The sequence below is a fragment of the Myxocyprinus asiaticus genome, chromosome 45 (assembly GCF_019703515.2).
Source record: "Myxocyprinus asiaticus isolate MX2 ecotype Aquarium Trade chromosome 45, UBuf_Myxa_2, whole genome shotgun sequence".
Taxonomy (NCBI): Eukaryota; Metazoa; Chordata; class Actinopteri; order Cypriniformes; family Catostomidae; genus Myxocyprinus; species Myxocyprinus asiaticus.
Window position 1 is genome coordinate 14,828,200 of NC_059388.1, and position 22,791 is coordinate 14,850,990.

Here is a 22,791-nt window from a genome sequence, read left to right on the forward strand (position 1 = left end):
AAAACTCCAGTGGTTAAATCTATGTCTTCAGAAGCAATCCAATCAGTTATGTGTGAGAACAGACCAAAATGTTACTCCTTCTTACTGTACATCTTGCCATTGCAGTCTCTAGGCACAGAGCTTGACACATGCGCAGAGCGCCAGATGGCGCTAGGAAGTGTAATCGAGCTTGAAATAATGATCACCAAGGAGACTGCTGATGTCAAGATTTACACTGCATGCCCAAATATTAGGCAAGTGAGTATTCTGATCTTATCATTATTTCCATGCACATTTTCCAACTCCAAACCATATAAACTTGAATACTTATTGGATTTAATCATTTTCAGGTGGTATGTATTTGTGTAATGAGGTAGAGTGTGGCGAAAATGACTAACACCTTATATCAAGGTGTGCATAATTATTAGGCAGCTTCATTACCTCAGGTAAAATGGGCCAAAAAAGAGATTTAACTGACATTGAAAAGTCAAATATTGTAAAATGCCTTTCGGACGGATGCAATACTCTTGAAATAGCTAAACTGTTGAGGCATAACCACCGGACAATCAAACGTTTTGTTGCGAATAGTCAGCTGGGGCGCAAAAAACGCATAGAGAAGAAAAGGCGCAAATTAACTGCAAAAGACTTGAGAAGAATTAAACGTGAAGCTACCAGGAACCCATTATCCTCCAATGCTACCATATTCCAGAACTGCAACCTACCTGGAGTGTCCAGAAGTACAAGGTGTCAAGTGCTCAGAGACATGGCCAAGGTCAAGAAGGCTGAATCACGACCACCACTGAATATATTCACAAGTTGAAGTGTCAAGATTGGGCAAAGAAATACATGAAGACAGATGAAATAAGAGTGACTCTAGTTGGACCAGATGGATGGGCCTGTGGCTGGATCACTAATGGACACAGGGCACCACTTCGTGTCAGGTGCCAGCAAGGTGGAGGAGGGGTACTGGTATGGGCTGCTATCATTAAGGATGAGGTAGCTGGACCTTTCCGAGTTGAAGATGGACTGAAACTCAACTCCCAAACCTACTGCCAGTTTCTGGAAAGTACTTTCTTCAAGCAGTGGTACAGGAAGAAGTCCTCAGCATTCAAGAAGGCCATGATCTTTATGCAGGACAATGCTCCATCACATCCATCCAAGTACTCCACTGCTTGGCTAGCCAGCAAGGGCCTCAAAGATGCCCAAATAATGACTTGGCCCCCTTCCTCACCTGACTTAAATCCTACTGAGAACTTGTGGGCCCTTCTCAAACGTGTGATTTACAGTGAGGGAAGACAGTACACCTCTTTGAACAGCATTTGGGAGGCTGTGGTTGCTGCTTCAGCGAAAGATGATCGTGAACAGATCAAGAAACTGACAGACTTCATGGATTGAAGGCTCATGGCAGTTACTGAAAAGAAGTGTGGCTATATTGGTCACTGAATATTTTTGAAAGGCCAAAAATGTTATTTAATTGTCATTTTGTGTTACTTATTTGTTGCACCTACTCTAAAAATTGAGAATAAACAATTGAGTTGGGAGACATTATTTTTGTAATTTAGTTGCCTAATAATTGTACACACTTATATATTCCCCTGAGAAAGACAAAACTCACTTTTTCTTTGTTAAACATTCAGGTTTGAGGTTCAATAACATTTTGGATTGACTGAGAGCATTGTGTTTGTTCAACAATAAAATTAATCCTGAGGAATACAATTTGCCTATTAATTGGGCATGCAGTGTGTAGTAACAAAGGAATTACAGTACATTTTGGTCTGTTCTCACCACAAATCGATTGGATTGCTTCTGAACACATGGATTTAAACACTGGAGTGTTATGGATTAATTGTTTGCTGTCTTTATGTGCTTTTTGGAGCTTCAAAGTTCTGGTCACCATTCACTTACACTGTACGGACCTACAGAGCTTAAATATTCTTCTAAAAATCTTTGTTTGTGTTTTGCAGAAGATAGAAAGTCATACACATCTGGGATGGCATGAGGGTGAGTAAATGATGAGAGAATTTTAATTTTTGGGTGAACTATCCCTTTATATGTAAGGTCGATAAAAGGTGTGAAATGAAAACAATGTGGACATTGTTTAGGGTTGTTTACTGTGGATTTTCCACGTCGACAGCGTCATCTTCTGGTGAGATTTATGTGTTGCAACGGCAATATAAACCGGAAGTACTGGAATTGTCCGTATGGTAGTGACGTTTCTGCGACATGGCGCACCAAAACAACATGCAATTATTCAAATCATGCCGTTAGGATGGTTTAATAGTACTAAATAAACGCATAACAATGCAAATGTTAAAAGGACAGAGAATTAGAGCTTAGGACTTGAACGAAGGATCCATGTTCACATGCGAGTTGTGTGAATTGTCTAGTCCGTACTCATCTATGGACAGAAACCTCCCAACACAAGAGCAATAGTGTAAGTATAACAACATAAGTATCTGTCCAGTGGGTTGTGGAACACTGTACTGCTTTCCATATTAAAGAAGAAAAAAAAAAGATCGATATAGTATGCTAGTGTACTCAAATGACATACCTATATAGAATGTTCAAGCTTGGAAAGATATCAGTGATGTTTTATACTGAACAACCCAATAATAATAATAATAATTTAATTCTGCCTGAATTAAAAGGCCCCTACAGAAATTATGGCAAAAGTCACATATTTGTACATACTGTATATGCAACATAAATGTAAAAATACTACAGAAATTTGTCATTTTCATATATTTAACACATACTTGACATGCATAAATATGACATATTTCTAAGGATTCCTACATATCACTGTACAGATATTTGTTTTTATAGGTGATTTACATGTTTGCACAAATAATTTATATGTGTCACAATTAGTAGAATTGAACAATAATGTTACTAATACATATTGGAAATATGTAGCAATAATTTTATGTGTTCATATCTGGCATTATATCATATCTTTATGGGAGTGACAGTGTGAAGAAAGTCATAACTGTTTAAATATGATTCACGCTTTGACCCACAGGCTTTTAGAAGAATGTTATGGCGTAAAAGATCCATTTAGCCCAGAGAGAGAAAAGTTCCTTGTTTTAGGATCGAAGTGCTGTCTGTGCAGTAAAATGGTGTGTGTGGGCACAGTATATATACCGTAGCTCATATTATAGTAAATGATCTGTTTCCCTACCTCCTTATTCTTTCAGCTGCAACTCATTTTCATTTTATGTCACATTAATGTTCCTGTCTTTAATGTATTGCTTGTAATTTGCTCATAAAATTATTCTTTAGTATTATTATTAAGAATACATTTTCATGTCGTTTAATTACAGGACTGCAGTCTGTTCTACACCAAACGCTTTTGCTTGCCATGTGTGCGGGATCACCTCCAACCGTTTCCAGAACTGATTCAAAATGAGCTGGCAAAGAAAAAGAATATCCAAAGACATCCTCTTCATAATGTTCAACTTCTCATTGGTCTGGAATAGAGGACATTCCTGAATGTACTGTAGCATCTTCCTAGACATAATAAAATAATGTATGTTTGAATTTGTGTAAAGGTTTGCATTTTATGTTTTAGAGCTTGTCCATATAGGGAACTCACAGTTTTAACTGCATACACATCTACAACCAGAGGCAGCATAGTCACATCTGATCCATTATTAGGATTTGCCACAAGTTTGTCATTCTTCTAATCTGATAGAAAGTTTCTGTTAGACTTCGTCTGAAACTTTTATCCAAAGTGACTTATAGTGCAGTCAAGTTTCAGATCTACTAGTAAATGTGTTCCCTGGGACTTGAATCCATGATCCTGGCATTGTTAGTGCCATGCTCTACCAGTTGAGCTATAGAAACAGTTTTCATTAAGACTCAAGCAGGCAGGAACTGAGTGAATACATTTCTTGCATTTACCAAATGTATAATACATTTTTACCTTTAATTGAAAAAAAGAACAAGAGAAATGAGATCATGACATGATGCAGGCAAGATTGAACCCGTGCTCTCGAAGGAGCATAAAACTTTGATCTGTCTTATGTCTGTGCACTATCACTATACCACAATGCGAACTGTGCCTGGCTAGCTCTGCTATGAAGTTTTGGCATGCATTTAACTGCATTAGCTTAAATTCAAATTCGTAGGTCAAAAATAAGTTCCTTCACATTCAGAGGCAAGGGATCTGTGGCTCACTGGTATGAGCATTGCCTCATGGTGTTAGAGGTTGCTGGTTCAAATCCCAGCTGGATCTCAGAAATAAAAGTGCTATGATGAGTAGGGTTGTGTGGTGGAGTGTGAAGGGTGCACCCAAAGAAGGGGGGGGACTGTTAGTTGGTCCCCCCCAGCTTCTGGAGTGATGACCTGCAGTGGTTCCATGGAACCAAACACTTCAATAAGACACTTAAAATATAAAGTAATCTGTTTTAAAGAGTTGAACTTGCATACTACAATACAGAAGATGCATGCATTTGAACTTTTACAAGCGATGTATTCTCAGCTACCTATCATGAGTCATGTTTTTCAAGGTCCACAACAGTGTAGTGGGCAGCACAGCTGCCATGTGTTCTTTTGACTGAAAGATTGTGAGTTCAATCCTTGCTCAAAGCAAGACTTCTATGAATGACATCAGTTGACTTTCAAAATTAACCTAATTAGTATCTGAAGAATATTTAGGTTTTAATGCACATTTATTCATTAATTCAGTCAGGAAGAAAAACTTATCTCTGCCACAATTTTGAATTGGAAAAAAGTTGTATCTTGGATTTGTCATGCTATGTTTCTAAAATAAGTCTATGCCAAACACTATTTGCAGTGATGAATACGGCAAAGTCTTGGATTCGGAGTAATCCTGTTTTCCTCTTTATTTGACATCCAATTCTGATCACAGAGCCTCTAATAATAATTAATTAATCAGATGTGTACACACACACATACTTTTTTACTTTTATTTTACTCCTCGTTGTATATGTTCAGATTAGCTGGTATGAACCAAAACATCATAACTAGAATTACAAAACCAAAGAAAAGATGTACCATCTTTATGGAATCTGTTTCCTTTGTGCTCTGAGTTAAGATCAGTTCAGTGCACAGGCTTCCAAATGAGAATGTCATTTGGATGTGACAGTCTGCTGACCAGTTGCTGCCAACAGGAAGTGTCAGGAACAGACGGAGTGTGACCACTGCTGTGTCACAAATGCCAGCCAATAGAGTGGCACTCTGTACCATTGTCATGCAAGAATTCTTTCACATAGCACTCTTGCTGGCACAGTGTCTTTATATTGGCTATAATTGGCTATATTGACCCTTTATATTGGCTTAATTTGTACTGAACTCTGAATATTCCTTTAAAATTGTATTACAGCTAAGATAATGATTCACTAAAAAGGGGACATGGGAGCTGACATTATTATTACTAATTATGACAGCAAAACTTGTTTTAATGAGTTTGTCACTTATTAGGTCTGATATGACTGGTGGCAAAGGTGGTAAACTATTTTTATTATAATAAATTCATTATTATCATTATTATAATTACTATTCGACCCATTGATAGGTACAATATTAGATTATTAAAAATTAGTAGCTTATAATAAAATAAGCACATTTATTTTTTTGCTCTTGTTTGGCAATTAAACCAAATAGTAAATAGCGTGTGTAAGATTTGAACTTTTTAAGGCCTTAGTCAACACACACCATCTCTTGAAAAGGAAGTGTAGTAGGAGAATGTTCGGTAGAAAAGTAATGCCAACGTCTGCCAGAGATAAGCTTACTTGTCAACTATGACCTCAGACTTGGCAGAGAGATAGCAAATCACACCAGGGTTTTACGAGAGACAGTACGCTTCACGAGTACACAGCTGCAGGGCAAGATTGTCTGAATGTTCCCATGATATTCCATGACAGATTTATGACATTTCTTTAAACACGGCCAGTACATTATTAACTGTAAAGTTTTGCGCTTTCAATACCTTGAAGAGCCAGGTAAGTGTCTGTAATTAAAGATGGTTCGCAAACGCAACGTTTCAGCCTGCAGACCGCGCGTCTCAGCCTGCAGACCGCGCGTCTCGAGCATTTGTATCCATTTCCACTGGTGGGCGGGTCTTATGCTCCACCAGCCAATGAAAAAAAGTATCTGTTTAAATGGTCTCTGCTGTCAATCAGGTCAGTGGTGGGCGGGACCTGTGCTCCTCCAGCCAATAAAAAAACGTCTCTGTTTAAATGGTCTCTGCTGTCAATCAGGTCAGTGGTGGGCGGGTCCTATGCTCCTCCAGCCAATAAAAAAACGTCTCTATTTAAATGGCCTCTGCTGTCAATCAGGTCAGTGGTGGGCGGGACCTGTGCTCCTCCAGCCAATAAAAAAACGTCTCTGTTTAAATGGCCTCTGCTGTCAATCAGGTCAGTGGTGGGCGTGTCCTATGCTCCTCCAGCCAATTAAAAAAAGTCTCTGTTTAAATGGTCTCTGCTGTCAATCAGGTCAGTGGTGGGCGGGACCTGTGCTCCTCCAGCCAATAAAAAAGTCTCTGTTTAAATGGCCTCTGCTGTCAATCAGGTCAGTGGTGGGCGGGTCCTATGCTCCTCCAGCCAATAAAAAAGTCTGTTTAAATGGTCTCTGCTGTCAATCAGGTCAGTGGTGGGCGGGACCTGTGCTCCTCCAGCCAATAAAAAAACGTCTCTGTTTAAATGGCCTCTGCTGTCAATCAGGTCAGTGGTGGGCGGGTCCTGTGCTCCTCCAGCCAATGAAAAAAAGTCTGTTTAAATGGTCTCTGCTGTCAATCAGGTCAGTGGTGGGCGGGACCTGTGCTCCTCCAGCCAATAAAAAAACGTCTCTGTTTAAATGGCCTCTGCTGTCAATCAGGTCAGTGGTGGGCGGGAGCTGTGCTCCTCCAGCCAATGAAAAAAAGTCTCTGTTTAAATGGTCTCTGCTGTCAATCAGGTCAGTGGTGGGCGGGTCCTATGCTCCTCCAGCCAATAAAAAAAAGTCTGTTTAAATGGTCTCTGCTGTCAATCAGGTCAGTGGTGGGCGGGACCTGTGCTCCTCCAGCCAATAAAAAAACGTCTCTGTTTAAATGGCCTCTGCTGTCAATCAGGTCAGTGGTGGGCGGGACCTATGCTCCTCCAGCCAATGAAAAAAAGTCTCTGTTAAATAGCCTCTGCTGTCAATCAGGTCAGTGGTGGGCGGGTCCTGTGCTCCTCCAGCCAATGAAAAAAAGTATCTGTTTAAATGGTCTCTGCTGTCAATCAGGTCAGTGGTGGGCGGGACCTGTGCGCCACCAGCCAATAAAAAAAAGTCTCTGTTTAAATGGCCTCTGCTGTCAATCAGGTCAGTGTTGGGCGGTCCTGTGCTTCTTCAGCCAATGAAAAAAGGTCTGTTTAAATTGCCTCTGCTGTCAATCAGGTCAGTGGTGGGCGGGTCCTGTGCTTCACCAGCCAATGAAAACCATTCTGTGCTTAAATATCCTTGGCTGTCAATCTTTTTTTCCTCCCAGTTTACTTGCAATCGCCATATTGGGTACTCGCCTTCTCTAATGTCTTGTCTGTTTTTCTTCAGAATTACTACGAGACGGAATCGGAGCCGCGCGCTGTTTTGATGAGCGCTCGCGATTGTTGCTGTTTTCGTTCCGCATCACATTTACGCGTTTGTTATGAGTGCGCCTGGTTCACTTTGCGATTTCTTAGACTTGCTTGGGAGCGATTGCGTTTAGTTAGTGCGTTCGGTTCGATTGCACCTACGATTCTTGGACAAAGTTTCATGTGAAAAATGTCAAAAGTGCGCGTCTCTAATGGAAGTCCGACGCTGGAACGGGTCGATGCGAGGCAGGCGGACCTCAAGCCTCACGTGTGCAGAAATCTGTTCGGATCTGTGAATCGCGAAGAGCTCGAGAAGGATGTTAAGGAGCAACTGCAGGAGCTCGAGAAAGCATCCTCGGACAAATGGAATTTCGACTTTGGCAAAAACGAGCCGCTCTCGCCGGGCAAGTACGAGTGGCAGGAGGTGGACAGCAAAGACGTGCCGGAATTTTACACCAGAGCACCTCATGTCAAACGGGCTACCGGGACTGTGGATCATAACGGGAATCACGATTATTTGTTGACAACTCCCTCTCTTGAGAGCGGAGGGGGGGACTCTGGAAACACAGAGACTGGAAGTCAGTCGGATTGCCGAACAGCCCTGACCACACCGAGGAAAAGACCGTCGACGGAGGATGAGGGTAAATGTTTGCAAGCTCGTGACAACCAGGCATTACGAATTACGTCAGCTGCCTTAAAAAAACAAAAAACAAAACAAAACAAAAAAACACTGACGTTCGAACGTTCTATTGTGACGTCTGATACAAAGTATACACACTGTGGAAGAAACTGTTACAAACTGGTTACTTTCACTGTCTGACTTGCAACTGTTACAGCTGCACTGGACAGCATCAGAGTAAACACAAAATATGCTTTTTTCACAGTAGCTGAAAATAATTTCTAACAGCATTTTCATTGTTTCAACAGATCTTCCTTGCCAAAGTAAAAGACCAAACGTCCATCCGACCGAAGCGAACCACTGTCCAGAAACTACACATTCGGTCGAGCAGGCGCCTTGCAAATCAGACCCCAAAACGTAAACAAGGACTTTTACGCAAAGGTGGGTTTCATATGTAGCTACTATTTGATAAAACCTGGAATTATTATGAATTCTAACATATGTTTTTGTGTGAAATAACACGCAGTCTGGCATGAAAAGAAAAAGGTCAGATGTTGCTATTATTTTATAGTAAACTGTGTGGCATGAATCGCGTGCATCGCCGTGTTCTCATGTCTCGCGTTCAAGTAAAGTGTTTGGTCTGGTGTTTTAAAACTAAGACATGTTCAGACATTATGCCACTGCAAAAGTGACAGTGGAGTCAAACGTCTTTCAAATGCACAACATTGTAGTAACACGTCAGCAGGTCTCTTGTTGGACGTACTGGCGCGTGCGGGATTGCGCGTGGGAGGAGGCGTGGGTCCGGGTTCATAATGCAGGCATATGCTTGCGCGGAAAATTCCTCATGTCTAATTCGCAATTCTGTGCTTGCCCTTTTAATCCTGATAAGACATTGTTGAAATTAGCCGAAACATTTTCTCCAAAATTTTTTTTTTTTTTTTCCCCCCTAATCATTAGTGATCTAGGTATTATAATATTCCATGATCTAATTTTTTTATTTTATTTTATTTATTTTTTTATTTTTTTGCACAAACATTTACCATGTTATTTTATTTGCTAATTAAAATATTTGTTCTTGTTCCTACAGAGATGAAGAAGCCTATTTTCTCCATCGAATACTTCAAGAGCTTTATGAAGTAAACAGGGACAGAGGTTGGAAAAAAAAAAAAAAAAAAAAAAGAAAAGCCTAGGAGAGGCTGTATAAGCACTGAAATTTACACTAAAGTTTTGGCACTCGACAGAATATATTTGCCTCAAAAGCAGACAATGTAGCAGTGTGCAATTGGAGTTGCTTCATTTGTTGTTTTACTACCTATGTATATATTTTCATTTTATATGTAGCACATTTAAAAGTAATATTAAGATTTAAAAAACACAATCATTTATAATGGAGTGTGTTTGACTTGAAGAATTGCTGTGCAGTTTTAAAATGTCTCACCCCAGAATGATCCCTCTTACACACACACACACACACACACACACACACACACACAATTTCCTTTAATTAAGTTTCACGGTCCCATTATCTCAGTTTTGGCTGGCTCAGGATGTTAACAGTCAAAAATACACCTTATTGTGTATTAGTCAAGTGCTGAACAGCAGCACAATCTTGGCCATTTGTAAGTTGCACAAATATGTCACAGTCTGAAAAGCATTAGAGACTTTTTTTTGTCACCTCGTGTGATCTGGCTAAATAATAAAATTGAGTTTTGATATTTGCATTAAAACCATTGGAGATATTTATTGGAACCTAATATGAATTTATCAAAGTTACAGCACATTTGTGGTGGTGTGTTCCTCTCTGAAGGGGTTGTGACTCCAAGTGTGGTATTAAGGTTTTCATGGTTCTTAACAGTATTATTATTCCCTGGGTTATTCCACTATTTTTATTTTATTTATTTTTTTCCCATTTTGTTCTTTTGGAATAATCTTATAAATTCTCATGAACTACAAATCTTACTGAGTACACAGACATAAAAAATTGCAAATGTAATGACCAATTAATTCCCTTTTTTGTCAGTTTTTATATTTCTATTAATTGCTGTGTAGCATAATGTTTATTTTAATAAATATATTTTTTTCTTTTGTTTTTTTTTTCTCCTTTAACTGGGCCATATAATTAAGAACAACATAAGTCCATGAAGCCAGTTCTTTGCCACAGTATATTTGGCTTTCATGTTGAACATGACATGGCACTATGACAAAAATATGTATAAACCAACGACAGAAAAAATTAAATGAAATAAGACGTTACACTGCATGTGTGTAAAACTTTGAAGTGTATCTGTGCATACAGCTTTGTTAAGAAGAAAAAAAAAAAAAAAACACTGAGAAAATTATACTAACTTATTTATGTCAAGCTTTTTGTTGTTTATGACTATCCAAAGTGGCATTCTGCAGTTTCTGTATGTACTTCTTTTAATAAGTTTTTTTTTTTTTTTTTCACATTTTGAAATTTGTGCAAGGTTGCAAACTGAGCCTATTAAAATTTTGATGTGGATTGTGTACTGCTTTTTAAATGAGATGATTAAAACATAATGAGATGGACACCTTGATCTGAGTCTTTTCCAATATACCATGTAGAACAAAAAAATCTGAATGAAAATATGCTCTCAGTGGGACCTTAAATACACTGCTTACACCCTGCATTAGAATATGCACCAAATAGACTTTGATATGCTAATAACTAAAATAAATGTATAACAATTTTATACCTAATAAATATATGTTATGTGGCATTGTTTTGCATCATCCAACCTATGCAAAAAAAACATTTTGTCACACACTAAACAAGCACCTGCACACACACACACACACACACACGCAAATAAAAAGAAACACAAAAAGTAACATAAACACAAAGATTATTTAAATTAAACTGCACCATGCACTTTTTTAATTAATTACTATTTAAGCAAGGTAGGAAAAATTGCCATGTGAAATGCAATGATTTTCTGCTATTAGGGATCTCGTGCATTTTGTTTCCCTGAATTCTTTTCCCTTTTCAAATGTTTGTTTATATAAATAAATAATACATCTCTCAAATTGCAAAGAAGCTCAAGGTTGAATTTTAATCTGTGAAAGCAAGTTATATATAAAACAAACACACACACACACACACACACACACACACACACACACACACACACACACACAAAGCTACAACTGACCCCCACTATGTTTTAATTAACAGTTGTAAACTCGCAGCCTCTAAGAGGATATTCAGTAAACAGGCTTGGATCGCATTATATATTTATCCACAATATATGCACGAGCTTTACGAACTGTATCCAATGGAAACGCTGTTGTTTGTCTGGTCGCGCGCGTAGGTTCGTAAAACCTCACACCCTGAAATATTTATCACGATAAAAGATAACGTATATGGTAACTTTAAAGTTATTCGCCTCGGACATTACACATATAATATTTTGACGACAATTGCAGGACGTTTCACCATCTTTCAAGTCAGTTTATATGCTCGCGCACCACTTTGCTATATTGTTTAATGCGTAACAAGTTGTGCGTAAAGTTTGCAGCATTTTCAGACACAACCTGCGTAGCTCTCCCTACTTCTATTCAGAAAAAATAAGGACACGTCCCACGAAGAGGGGGGAAAAAACGTTAAGATACTGACATACGGTTTGTCCAATCAGACAACTATTAAGAAAAACACACCACTTACTGTAGCCACTGAGATTGCTTTGCAGCGCACTTGAGGCTGGAGTAAGAGTGTGTTTGTACAGAGTGTTCTGTTCGTAAAGCACAGCCCAGAATATGAGCCATTGGTCAGAGTGAGATTTTTGCTGATGTTTGCGAAAGGGAAGGGAGAGGTGAGTTTGCCCCGAGGGTTACATCGCATGGCTTTTTCTACACCCCGTCCTTCTTCCACTCAAAAATCAGGGCTGCCTACAAGATGACGAAATACAAGTCCGAGTTGCACACCGCATTTCACTTCATTCTTAAACTAAATCCTCCAATAACATATTTTGTAATAGCTCTTGGGTAAACGAGTGAACACAAAAAAACACATTATACATTTAGGAAAAGGGACAACCAGGAGATAGGTAGTACAGGCAACAGGAAAACATTTTAGAAATGATATTACATCATTTTGGTCATATTGTGAAATGTTTTAAATGTTATACATTTATTAATAATATTTGTTGTCTAAAACAATGGTTTGATATTTCTGTACATTTTCAATGTTTCATAAATAGTTTTTTGCTTCATAATTGTTTTACTGTTAAAATTTAGTTTAATGGCTGTTTATTGTGACAATTTACAACCTACTACCCTTCTACTGGGGCATGTTGTCACAAAATGTGATGAACATGTATTCAATGAACTGCATTTTTTTTCCCCAGGGCAATAACGCTGTAAATGTTCAATAGCTTTTTTTGTGTAGCCGAGACATAAAATTAACTTGTATACACTCACTGAGCACTTCATTAGGTACACCTGTACGCCTTCTTCATGCGATTATCTAATCTGCCAATCGTGTGGCAGAAGTGCAGTGAATAAAATCATACAGATACGGGTCAGAAGCTTCAGTTAAAGTTCACATCAACCATCAGAATAGAGAAAAAGTGTGATCTCAATGATTTGGACTGTGACATAACATGATTGTTGGTGCCAGATAGACTGGTTTGAGTATTTCTGTAACTGCTGATCTCCTGGGATTTTCACACACAACAGTCTCTAGAATTTACTCAGAATGGTGCCAAAAACAAAAACATCCAGTGAACGGCAGTTCAGTGGACAGAAATGCCTTGTTGATGAGTTAGGTCAACGGAGAATGTCCAGAATGGTTCGAGCTGACAGAAAGGCTACAGTAACTCAGATAATCACTCTGTACAATTGTAGTGAGTAGAATAGCATCTCAGAACGCACAACACATCGAACCTTGAGGCGGATGGGCAACAACAACAGAAGATCATGTCAGGCACTTTATAAGTGTTAGTCAATTATTTATAATTATATAAATAAACCTATGATGAAAATTATGCAAAAAATAAATAAATAAATAATAATAATAATTACATTCTTGCATTAATAAAAACAACGCTCTCATATCATCAGTGGTAATTTTCTCCCAAACATCTTTCCCTTGAAAATCTTGTGGTCAAAATAGTGAGAAAACACTGTTTCTGGCTGTCACAAAAAACATCCCATGGTCAGAGGAATCAGTATGCTAAAAACCTTTCTGAGAAGAACTACTGTATTTCTGGTGGAAGTGGTCAATGAGCGATGAAGCAGATTTTAAAGTTCTTAAATTGGCAGCATGCCATGGCATGAGCCTTGGTAAACACTAATAGCAGACTGATGAAATCAGCAATTATATAATTTAGAAAAAGGAGAGGGATTCACATTTGTGGACATGTACACCACCAGTGACAACGCCCTTGCTTGGTCCAGTCAATGCCCAAAGATATCCGACTTTATGTCACAAAAGTGTTCTGTGGAAGAGGATTTTTTGAAAACACTTGTGTAATACACCAAATAATAATAATAATAATAATAATTCAATAAATAAAAATAAAGTATGAAATAAGGTAAGTGTCATTTGAGATTTCACAGACTGAAAGCAAAGAAGTTTTGTTCTCTCAGACAAAAAGAGGTGACAAATGTAAATGTTTGCCCAGTAAAGAAAATAGGGTTTTAGAACCTGAAATGATGGTCAAACTTACTAGTTTACCATATCTTAGTTTATCCAACTGAAAAAAATACAACAAAGCCTCACTTCATTTATAATATAAACTTTTATAAACTTTTATTACACACACATACACACACACACCTAATCAGTGCCTATGATAGGCCTATGCATATGTAAATATGTAGTGTTGTGTATTTTACTTAAAGGAATACTGTATTTCGTGTTCAATAAAAGTTAAGCTCAATCGACAGCATTTGTGGCATAATATTGATTACCACAAAGAATTATTTCAACTGGTCCTTTCTTTTCTTCAAAAAAAAAAAAAAAAGCAAAAATCTGGGTTACAGTGTGAGGCACTTACAATGGAAGTGAATGGGGGCCAATCTGTAAATATTAAAATACTATTTTAAAAGTATAGATGCAAGAAAAAAACATTATGTGTGTTAACATGATTTTACTGTGTTATCCATTTTACAACTTCATTGCCATGATGATGTAATGTACACAAAATCCTAAAACCCTAAAAATGATGATTAAAACAACTTTACAGCTCAAATAATGCAAAAGAAATAATGAAATAAAGTGTTTGTTTTTTTAAATAAAATATAAGCTTCACATTTCTGCCTTTAAACCCTCCAAAAATTGGCCCCATTCACTTCCATTGTAAATGTCTCACTGTGACCTCGATTTTTCTTCTTTTTTTTAAGAAACGGAGAGATGCCTGGAGTCGCAAGTTCGAATCCAGGGCGTGCTGAGTGACTCCAGTCAGGCTTCCTAAGCAACCAATTGGCCCAGTTGCTAGGGTGAGTAGAGTCACGTTGGATTAACCTCCTCGTGGTCGCCATAATGTGGTTCTCACTCTCAGTGGGGCGCGTGGTGAGTTGTGCGTGGATGCCGCGGAGAATAGTGTGAGCCTCCACACGCGCTAGGTCTCCGCGGTAACACGCTCAACAAGCCACGTGATAAGAGGCGTGGATTGACTGTCTCAGACGCGGAGGCAACTGAGATTCGTCCTCCGCCACCCAGATTGAGGAGAGTCACTACGCCACCACGAGGACTTAGAGCACATTGGGAATTGGGCATTACAAATTGGGGAGAAAAGGGGAGAAAAAAAAAGAAACGGAGAGACGAGTCTAAATTATTTTTTGTGGTAATCAACATTATGGCACAAATGCTGTCGATTCAGCTAAACTTGTATTGAACCCGGAATATTCCATTAACTGTAATAAACAGCCAGAAAGATTTCAGGAAGACAAAATGATTCTTAAGTGCATTCAAAGATTCAAATTCATCTATCTCAGCTGATGCATTTATGAGGATTTATTTGTACCTTATCCTAAGGACAAATGTTTTTTTCAACAATCAACTTTTCCGGACTGGCTCTAGGTGTGTGGTAGGTGTACAACCAAAGTAACATCAAAAGGTGTGGCTGAATCCTTTAATTTTACTACTAACAAATATCAGGAAGCTCTGACTAATGAAATAATGAATAAATAACTTTAGTTCAGTTACTGTATTTTGCCTTTGTAGGGTGGCACTGTGGCCAAGACATCTCATTGTACAACTAGCAGAGAGGATAAGCTACTCAACTTTTGACCTTGAGTCGCATATCTCCCTGCACCTAATAAAGAGGAGGATGATATCACAGCACAGAACAAATACATGCCAGAGATGACGTCACTTAGGATATGGTGGTTCATTCATGTCTTTCTCATCCTTTATTTATCCTGTCCTATTTGCTCCCTCACAAGTAATTACAGAGCTCAACCAAAATATCCCTCTCTCTGAGATCAGCCCTTAGATATGAGCAAAACTGTGATCCCAAATCTCAACACACACAACAATAAGGTGCAAGCCAGCCAAACTTCCTTGCAGCCCTGTCAAACTAACACCACATTTCCAGGACAAAATTAGCTGAAGGCTAATTTAACAACCTTGCAGATAATGAGAAAAGAGGGATCGTAAAAATCATAAAATGTTTACAGTTGGCCCTATTAATAGACTGTTTTGCAGAGCACTACACACATGACCTCATTTTTAACCTTCCCATTGGGATTGGAACCTTTGTGAATCTCAATCTTATTTTGGAAATACAACTTGCCATCTGTTTTGCATTGTTATTAATTTGAGTGAGTTTTATGAGCCTGAATATGTTTTGCCCAGCAGTCATGTGTTTTGGCTGTCCTCTGTTTAACTACAGACCTGTGTCAGCCAGGCGGAGCAACAACCTCTGGCGGTTAGTCGGTCTGAGTTGGCCCAAAATGTGTCCAAAAGAAGGATGTAAACAGTCACCTTTGCCAGCGGGGCTTTTTTTTGTACTCTGGCTCTCAGAGCTCAACGTCGTGCTGTGAACTTCACATGCATGGGTGTTTTTGGTTTGCACTCTGTGTTGTACTGGTGGGGTCAACCAGAATTTTTTTTCTCCTCTTTATCTGTTTTGATCACATGGCTTTGATTCTTTTAATCTCATTCCATCTTTTTTACAGCAAAAGTGTCTAAGAGCTAGAGAAGCAACATTATTTGAATTAAAGTAGTATACGCCAAATTATTTTACTCTATTTAGGTCACTTTGTTACTCTGGCTGGGATTCATGAATACAGATTAATGTTAAAAATCGAAAATTAATTCTGTTTATAGTTTGCTTGGTTTAACTTTACTTGCCAGCTGTCAAACCCCCCAACAATCACAGCAAATTAGAAATTGTTCCAGCGGACCGATGTGTGGCTCAGTGAAATCTTAAAGGTCAAAAACCTTTAAAAGGTCAAGTTGTCTCTCTTTTTTTGGAATTAACAGACACTCTTTGAGGTGAAAACTGTTAGCGCTTACAAAGGGAAAAGTGCCTGAAGGTCAGAGTATATCTGGCCAGTGTCAATAACCAGAGGATAAATGTTTTCTTATCCTTTTCACTTTTAGCCATCAGAGCTCTCAAGAGAAGTTTAGAGGTTTAAATGTCTACAGACTTTACATTTAAGTTTCTTAAAGGAATAGTTCACACAATAATGAAAATGTTGTTATAATTTACTTACCCTGATGTTGTTCCAAACCCATATGACTTTCTAATGCATAATTCAAAAGGAAATGTTTACATGAGCATTGCAGGCTGTCTTTTCATTACAATGGCAGTTGGTAGTGACTCACTTTAAAGCTTTAAAAGTAGTCCACATGATTTATGTGCATACTCCAAGTTACACATTAGGGTTTGGTGAGAAACAACCTACAATTTAATTCATTATTCAGTGAAAATCTCTACGTCCTTTGCACAATTATGAGCACTGTGACTGAGGCTGGTGTGTTCATGTGAGAACTTCTTAGCTCTTATAGTGCTCATTAATGTGGATGAACTATTCCTTTAAGGTTTTAGATCTTCTTGGAAGAGGAGACAAAAAAAAAAAACAACAACAAAAAAATAAAACATGCACACATTCAAACATTTACCAATTTACCAAGGTTTCTCCAGTACTTGAATGCATTTAAAAAGGCAACTACACTCACTGAGCATTTTATTAGGAACACTTTGGTCCTAATAAAGTGCCTGATGTGGTCTTCTGCTCTTTTTAGCCCATCTGCCTCAAGGTTTGACGTGTTGTGCATTCTGAGATGCTATTCTGCTCACTACAATTGTACAGAGTGGTTATCTTAGTTACTGTAGCCTTTCTGTCAGGTCGAACCAGTCTGGCCATTCTCCGTCTCTCATCAACAAGCCGTTTCCATCCACAGAACTGCCGCTCACTGGCTGATTTTGTTTTTGGCACCATTCTGAGTAAACTCTAGAAACGTGAAAATCCCAGTTGTGCTTGAAAATCCCAGGAGATCAGCAGTTACAGAAAACTTGAACCAGTCCGTCTGGCACCAACAATCATGCCACGGTCGAAATCACTGAGATCAAAATTTTTCCCCCATTCTGATGGTTGATGTGAACTTCAACAGAAGCTCCTGACCCGTATCTAAGCTTTACATTTCTGACTTTAAACCCTCCAAAAATTGGCCCCATTCACTTCCATTGTAAGTGCTTCACTGTGACCTCGATTTTTTCTTTTTTTCTTTTTTTTTTAAACAGAGAGATGAGTCTAAATTATTTTTTGTGGTAATCAACATTATGGCACAAATGCTGTCGACTGAGCTAAATTGTATTGAACCCGGAATATTCCATTAACTGTAATAAACAGTCAGAAAGATTTCAGGAAGACAAAATGATTCTTATGTGCATTCAAAGATTCAAATTCATCTATCTCAGCTGATGCATTTATGAGGATTTATTTGTGCCTTATCCTAAGGACAAATGTTTTTTTCAACAATCAACTTTTCCGGACTGGCTCTAGGTGTGTGGTAGGTGTACAACCAAAGTAACATCAAAAGGTGTGGCTGAATCCTTTAATTTTACTACTAACAAATATCAGGAAGCTGTGACTAATGAAATAATGAATAAATAAGTTCAGTTCAGTTACTGTATTTTGCCTTTGTAGGGTGGCACTTTGGCCAAGACATCTCATTGTACAACTAGCAGAGAGGGTAAGCTACTCAACTTTTGACCTTGAGTCGCATATCTCCCTGCACCTAATAAAGAGGAGGATGATAACGCAGCACAGAACAAATACATGCCAGAGATGACGTCACTTAGGATATGGTGGTTCATTCATGTCTTTCTCACCCTTTATTTATCCTGTCCTATTTGCTCCCTCACGAGTAATTACAGAGCTCGACCAAAATATCCCTCTCTCTGAGATCAGCCCTTAGATATGAGCAAAACTGTGATCCCAAATCTGCATGATTTTATGCATTGCAATGCTGCCACACGATTGGCTGATTAGATAATTGCATGAATAATTAGGTGTATAGGTGTTCCTAATAAAGTGCTCAGCAAGTATAGATATTACACTTATTCAGTTTTCATACAGCTTATAAATGTAAAATTTGTCATGTTGTAATAATGTTGCATTAATGTTGCATTTTTGAGAAAGGCAAAAAAGAGTGCAGTACTTCCATAACAGGCCTACATACCCTCTCACTCTGATTTCCACAGCTACGGGGGGGAAATCAAAGCCTTATTTTAGGGCCCTTCTGGGGGGGGGGGGGGGTCAATAAGTCAATAAGGCTAACTGATTTCACATTGGATTTCACCAATCCAGTTAGCGGTGGTGAAACCAGCAGAATGCCCTCAAGTGAGAGGTCAGGTCAGCTCATTTGTAACTCCGCTTCTAAGGTATTTTAGAGGTAAGCTATTTCAGGATGACTGTGCAAGCATTTAGAATACTACTGTAAATAGATGAGTTTATGAGTATTTTTATCACCTGATTCAAGGGAAAGGGTGTAGGGGTCAAATAGTTTTTTTTTTTACACCCACTATCTGGATATCGCAGATTTATAGACCCTCACCAGAGGTCACAAACAAATGTGAATGCCTGAAGACACTCTTATCAATATAGCGCTCATACTCTAGTGTAAAATCTAGTGTAGCCATTCTATGTTTTACACTGACCCTCAAATTAGATGCAGTGCTCAATTTAGAAGTCATTAGCAAAGCCTGATGTCTTTCACTCCTCTATGCAATAGTTCAACCAAAAAGGAAAATTCTGTCATCATTTACTCACCCATGTTGTTCTAAACCCATTTGACTTTCTTTCTTCATTCCGCAAACCTTCTCATTTTGTGTTCCACAGAAGAAAGAAAGAAATACAGGTTTGAAATACCAAGAGGGTGAGTAAATGATGACAGAATTTTCATTTTTGTGTGAACTATCCCTTTAAAGTAGTAACTTAGGATTCACATTCTAGTTTGAGTTGCATGTGCTAATTACGTTTTCACTTTACTGCAGCCTCCTACGCTTGGGTTAACTGACGCTAAATGCCAGCCCTGTAAAATGCCACATGTAGGAATAAAGATACATTAGATGTAGAATAACAGTTAAAATTGTGTGCCGTATACTTCAAAACTACTAGTTTAACATTGAGCCCCATCCCAAAAGGCTCTCCTTATTCTCAAAGGGCTGCCTGTACCTTCAAATCTTGTTTGAAGATAACTGGCCCCTTTTATATGGTTAAACACAATGTTGGATCGAGGAAAGGGTAGGACAATTTGGCTCCTGATTGGCATAAAAAGAGAAACTTTGCCTTGGGTTATCTGATTACTCTGCCTGCTGCACAAACACACAGGAGTCTTTTAAAATGCACAGACATCTCCCACCATCACAGAGAAGCACTTCGCCTACGGCGGCCGCAGACAAAGACTGCAAAGACTGCCAAACACCTACATCTAACAGAAACCATCGTTGTCTGTCTCACTGCTAAACCACAACTCAATCGTCACACCCAACACAGTCTACAGCCCATAGCAGCCAGTCACTCCTGAAGAATAAATAGTCTGTGTAATGATCACCATCCTATGAGTTTACTGTATATACTTGAAAAACTAATATATAAATAAAATGCCTATTTATACTTTTTATATAAGTTTTACATGAGCTTAATATATAACTGGGAAGCTGATGCATAGCATTTCCATACACTTTTTTTTTTTTTTATCAACATTTTAGGTTTAAATTTAAATGAATGTATAAGGGAAAGTGTATATTTTAGCAGCTGTGACTGATCACCCTTCCTCAACATTTTTAATCAACTTTTTGTCTTTAAATGGTTCTGTGGTGTGACAAATTAATTTTTAAAAGTACAAATATTCCATGTAATTTCTCAACTAATATTACACCACAAAAGCTGCATGCATAATAATGATAAAAGGATTAGCAAAATGTCATTTAAATTAGTGTTAGATGGAGTATATCATGTCACACTGCAGGACATCAACTTTCCTAAAGTATTTCCTTGCAACTACAGATTTTAACAAATTATATATTTATACACTGTATATATACAGTGCCTTGCAAAAGTATTCAGACCCCTGACCAATTCTCTCATATTACCAAATTACAAATGGTACACTGAAATTTCATTCTGTTTGATATTTTATTTTAAAACACTGAAACTCAAAATCAATTATTGTAAGGTGACATTGTTTTTTTGTTGGGAAATATTTTTATGAAAAATAAAAAACTGAAATATCTTGCTTGCATAAGTTTTCAAGTACATATGTACCAGCTTTGCACACAGTGACGAAGTGATTTTGGCCCATTCTTCTCGGCAGATTTGCTCCAGGTTGTTCAGGTTGGTTGGGCGATGCTTGTGGACTGCAATTTTCAAATAGTGCCACAGATTCTCAATAGGATTGAGATCAGAACTTTGACTAGGCCACTGTATGACATTTATGTTTTTGTTCTTGAGCCACTCCAATGTTGCTTTGGCCTTGTGCTTGGGATCATTGTCATGCTGAAAGGTGAATTTCCTCCCAAGCTTCAGTTTTTTAGCGGACTGAAGCAAGTTCTCTTGTAGTATTTCCCTATATTTTGCTCCATCCATTCTTCCTTCAGTTCTAACATGATGCCCAGTCCCTGCTGATGAGAAGCATCCCCACAGCATGATGCTGCCACGATCATACTTCACTGTAGGGATGGTGTGTCTTGAGGCATAGGAAGTGTTAGGTTTGCGCCACACATAGCGCATTGAGTTTTGGCCAAAAAGCTCTATCTTGGTCTCATCTGACAAAACCTTCTCCCACATTGCAGCTGGGTCACTCAAATGCTTTCTGGCAAACTCCAGACCTACTTTCAGATGGTACTTTTTGAGTAACATCTTCTTTCTTACCATCCTCCCATATAGGCCAGCGTTATGCAGTGCTCTTGATATGGTTGACTGGTGCACCATTACTCCACTCCCAGCAACTGAACTCTGTAGCTCCTTCAAAGTGATTGTTGGCCTCTCTGTGGCTTCTCTCATAAGTCTCCTTTTTGTTAGAGTGCTGAGTTTTGAGGGACGGCCTATACTTGGCAGTGCCTGGGTGGTGTGGTGCAGCTTCCACTTCCTGATTACTGTGCTCAACTGTGAGACAACTGTGCTCACTGGGATATCCAAACATTTTGGATATTATTTGGTACCCTTTCCCTAATCTATGCATTTTTATTACTTTATCTCTAACTTCTGTGGAATGCTCTTTGGTCTTCATTTCCCTTCAGATTCACAGCCTAACCAATGATCCTTCAACAATGGGTTTTTTATCCAGAAAATGTAATTGCAAGATATTTCAGTTTTTTTATTATTATTATTTTTAAATATTTCCCAACATAAAACCAATGTCACCTAACAATAATTGATTTTGAGTTCCAGTGTTTTGAAATAAAATATCAATCAGAATGAAATTTCCGTGTACCATTTGTAATTCAGTAATATGAGAGAATTGGTCAGGGGTCTGAAAACTTTTGCAAGGCACTGTATTCATACTACACTAAACCTTTGGAATTTTGAAAAGTGAGCTATATAATGCAAATTCAAGAATACACAAAATAATCAGAGCATTGCATTTAATCAAGCTGAATGGAGGCCCTTATAAATTGCAATACAAGGAGGTTCCTTTTGCATTTTAAAAGGATCTTTGAGATGAGAGGCTGAGAGTCAGAGTGTATTGTCTGTATTTGGGATGCTTAGCTCTCAAGAAACGAAGCATCCAATGTACAGTACATAACATGAATCAAGCGTAGTCTTCGCAAAAATACCTTTGTAATTTCTACGGTCATTTCTCCTTTGATGTGGAGGAGAATGTTTAGAGGGCACTAAAAACAGTGTTAGGAGTAGACACGGTTTGTGTACAACACTCACAGAATGTCCTTTGGAACAAAAAAACCGACTAGACCTGCTCGTCCATATTTCCAAGTAAACTAATTTTAAAACTAATTTTTTAGTGTGCATTTGAATGTGTTTTTTCAGGCATAAGGGAACCCACTGAAATCCATTTAAAATAAAATGACCTGCGTAAAGACGCTAACAATCCAATATTTACATGACAACAGACCCGCAGGCTTAAGTGTGGTGTGTTTAACAGCTACACTTAAATGTGAAGAAGGCACATAATTGCAAGTTCACAGACATATTTGTATTCTTTGT

At 38.3% G+C, this 22,791-nt stretch overlaps 2 protein-coding genes and 1 pseudogene across 8 annotated transcripts; all 3 read left to right on the plus strand.

Annotated features, from left to right (window-relative positions):
• The first annotated feature begins 2,147 nt into the window (after positions 1-2,147).
• On the plus strand, positions 2,148-3,513 carry LOC127435017 (cysteine-rich DPF motif domain-containing protein 1-like; annotated as a pseudogene).
• A 2,421-nt stretch (positions 3,514-5,934) lies between these two features.
• Positions 5,935-7,552, plus strand: LOC127435015 (uncharacterized). 7 transcript variants are annotated; one of them, XM_051688119.1, is made up of 4 exons: positions 5,935-6,437; positions 6,588-6,665; positions 7,129-7,284; positions 7,360-7,496. In XM_051688119.1, the coding sequence occupies exons 1-4, from the start codon at positions 5,966-5,968 to the stop codon at positions 7,488-7,490; spliced, it is 837 nt and encodes a 278-aa protein (XP_051544079.1). In that variant the 5' UTR covers positions 5,935-5,965; the 3' UTR covers positions 7,491-7,496. The 7 variants fall into 7 exon arrangements, with proteins under 7 accessions (XP_051544079.1, XP_051544073.1, XP_051544072.1 ...); XM_051688112.1 differs by adding an exon at positions 6,974-7,051 and having other exon boundaries at positions 5,937-6,437; positions 6,588-6,819; positions 7,129-7,552; XM_051688113.1 differs by lacking the exon at positions 6,588-6,665 and having other exon boundaries at positions 6,742-7,284.
• Positions 7,466-10,698, plus strand: cdkn1ba (cyclin-dependent kinase inhibitor 1Ba). Its single transcript, XM_051688120.1, has 3 exons — positions 7,466-8,173; positions 8,460-8,592; positions 9,239-10,698. The coding sequence occupies exons 1-2, from the start codon at positions 7,723-7,725 to the stop codon at positions 8,570-8,572; spliced, it is 564 nt and encodes a 187-aa protein (XP_051544080.1). The 5' UTR covers positions 7,466-7,722; the 3' UTR covers positions 8,573-8,592; positions 9,239-10,698.
• Positions 10,699-22,791: the final 12,093 nt, after the last annotated feature.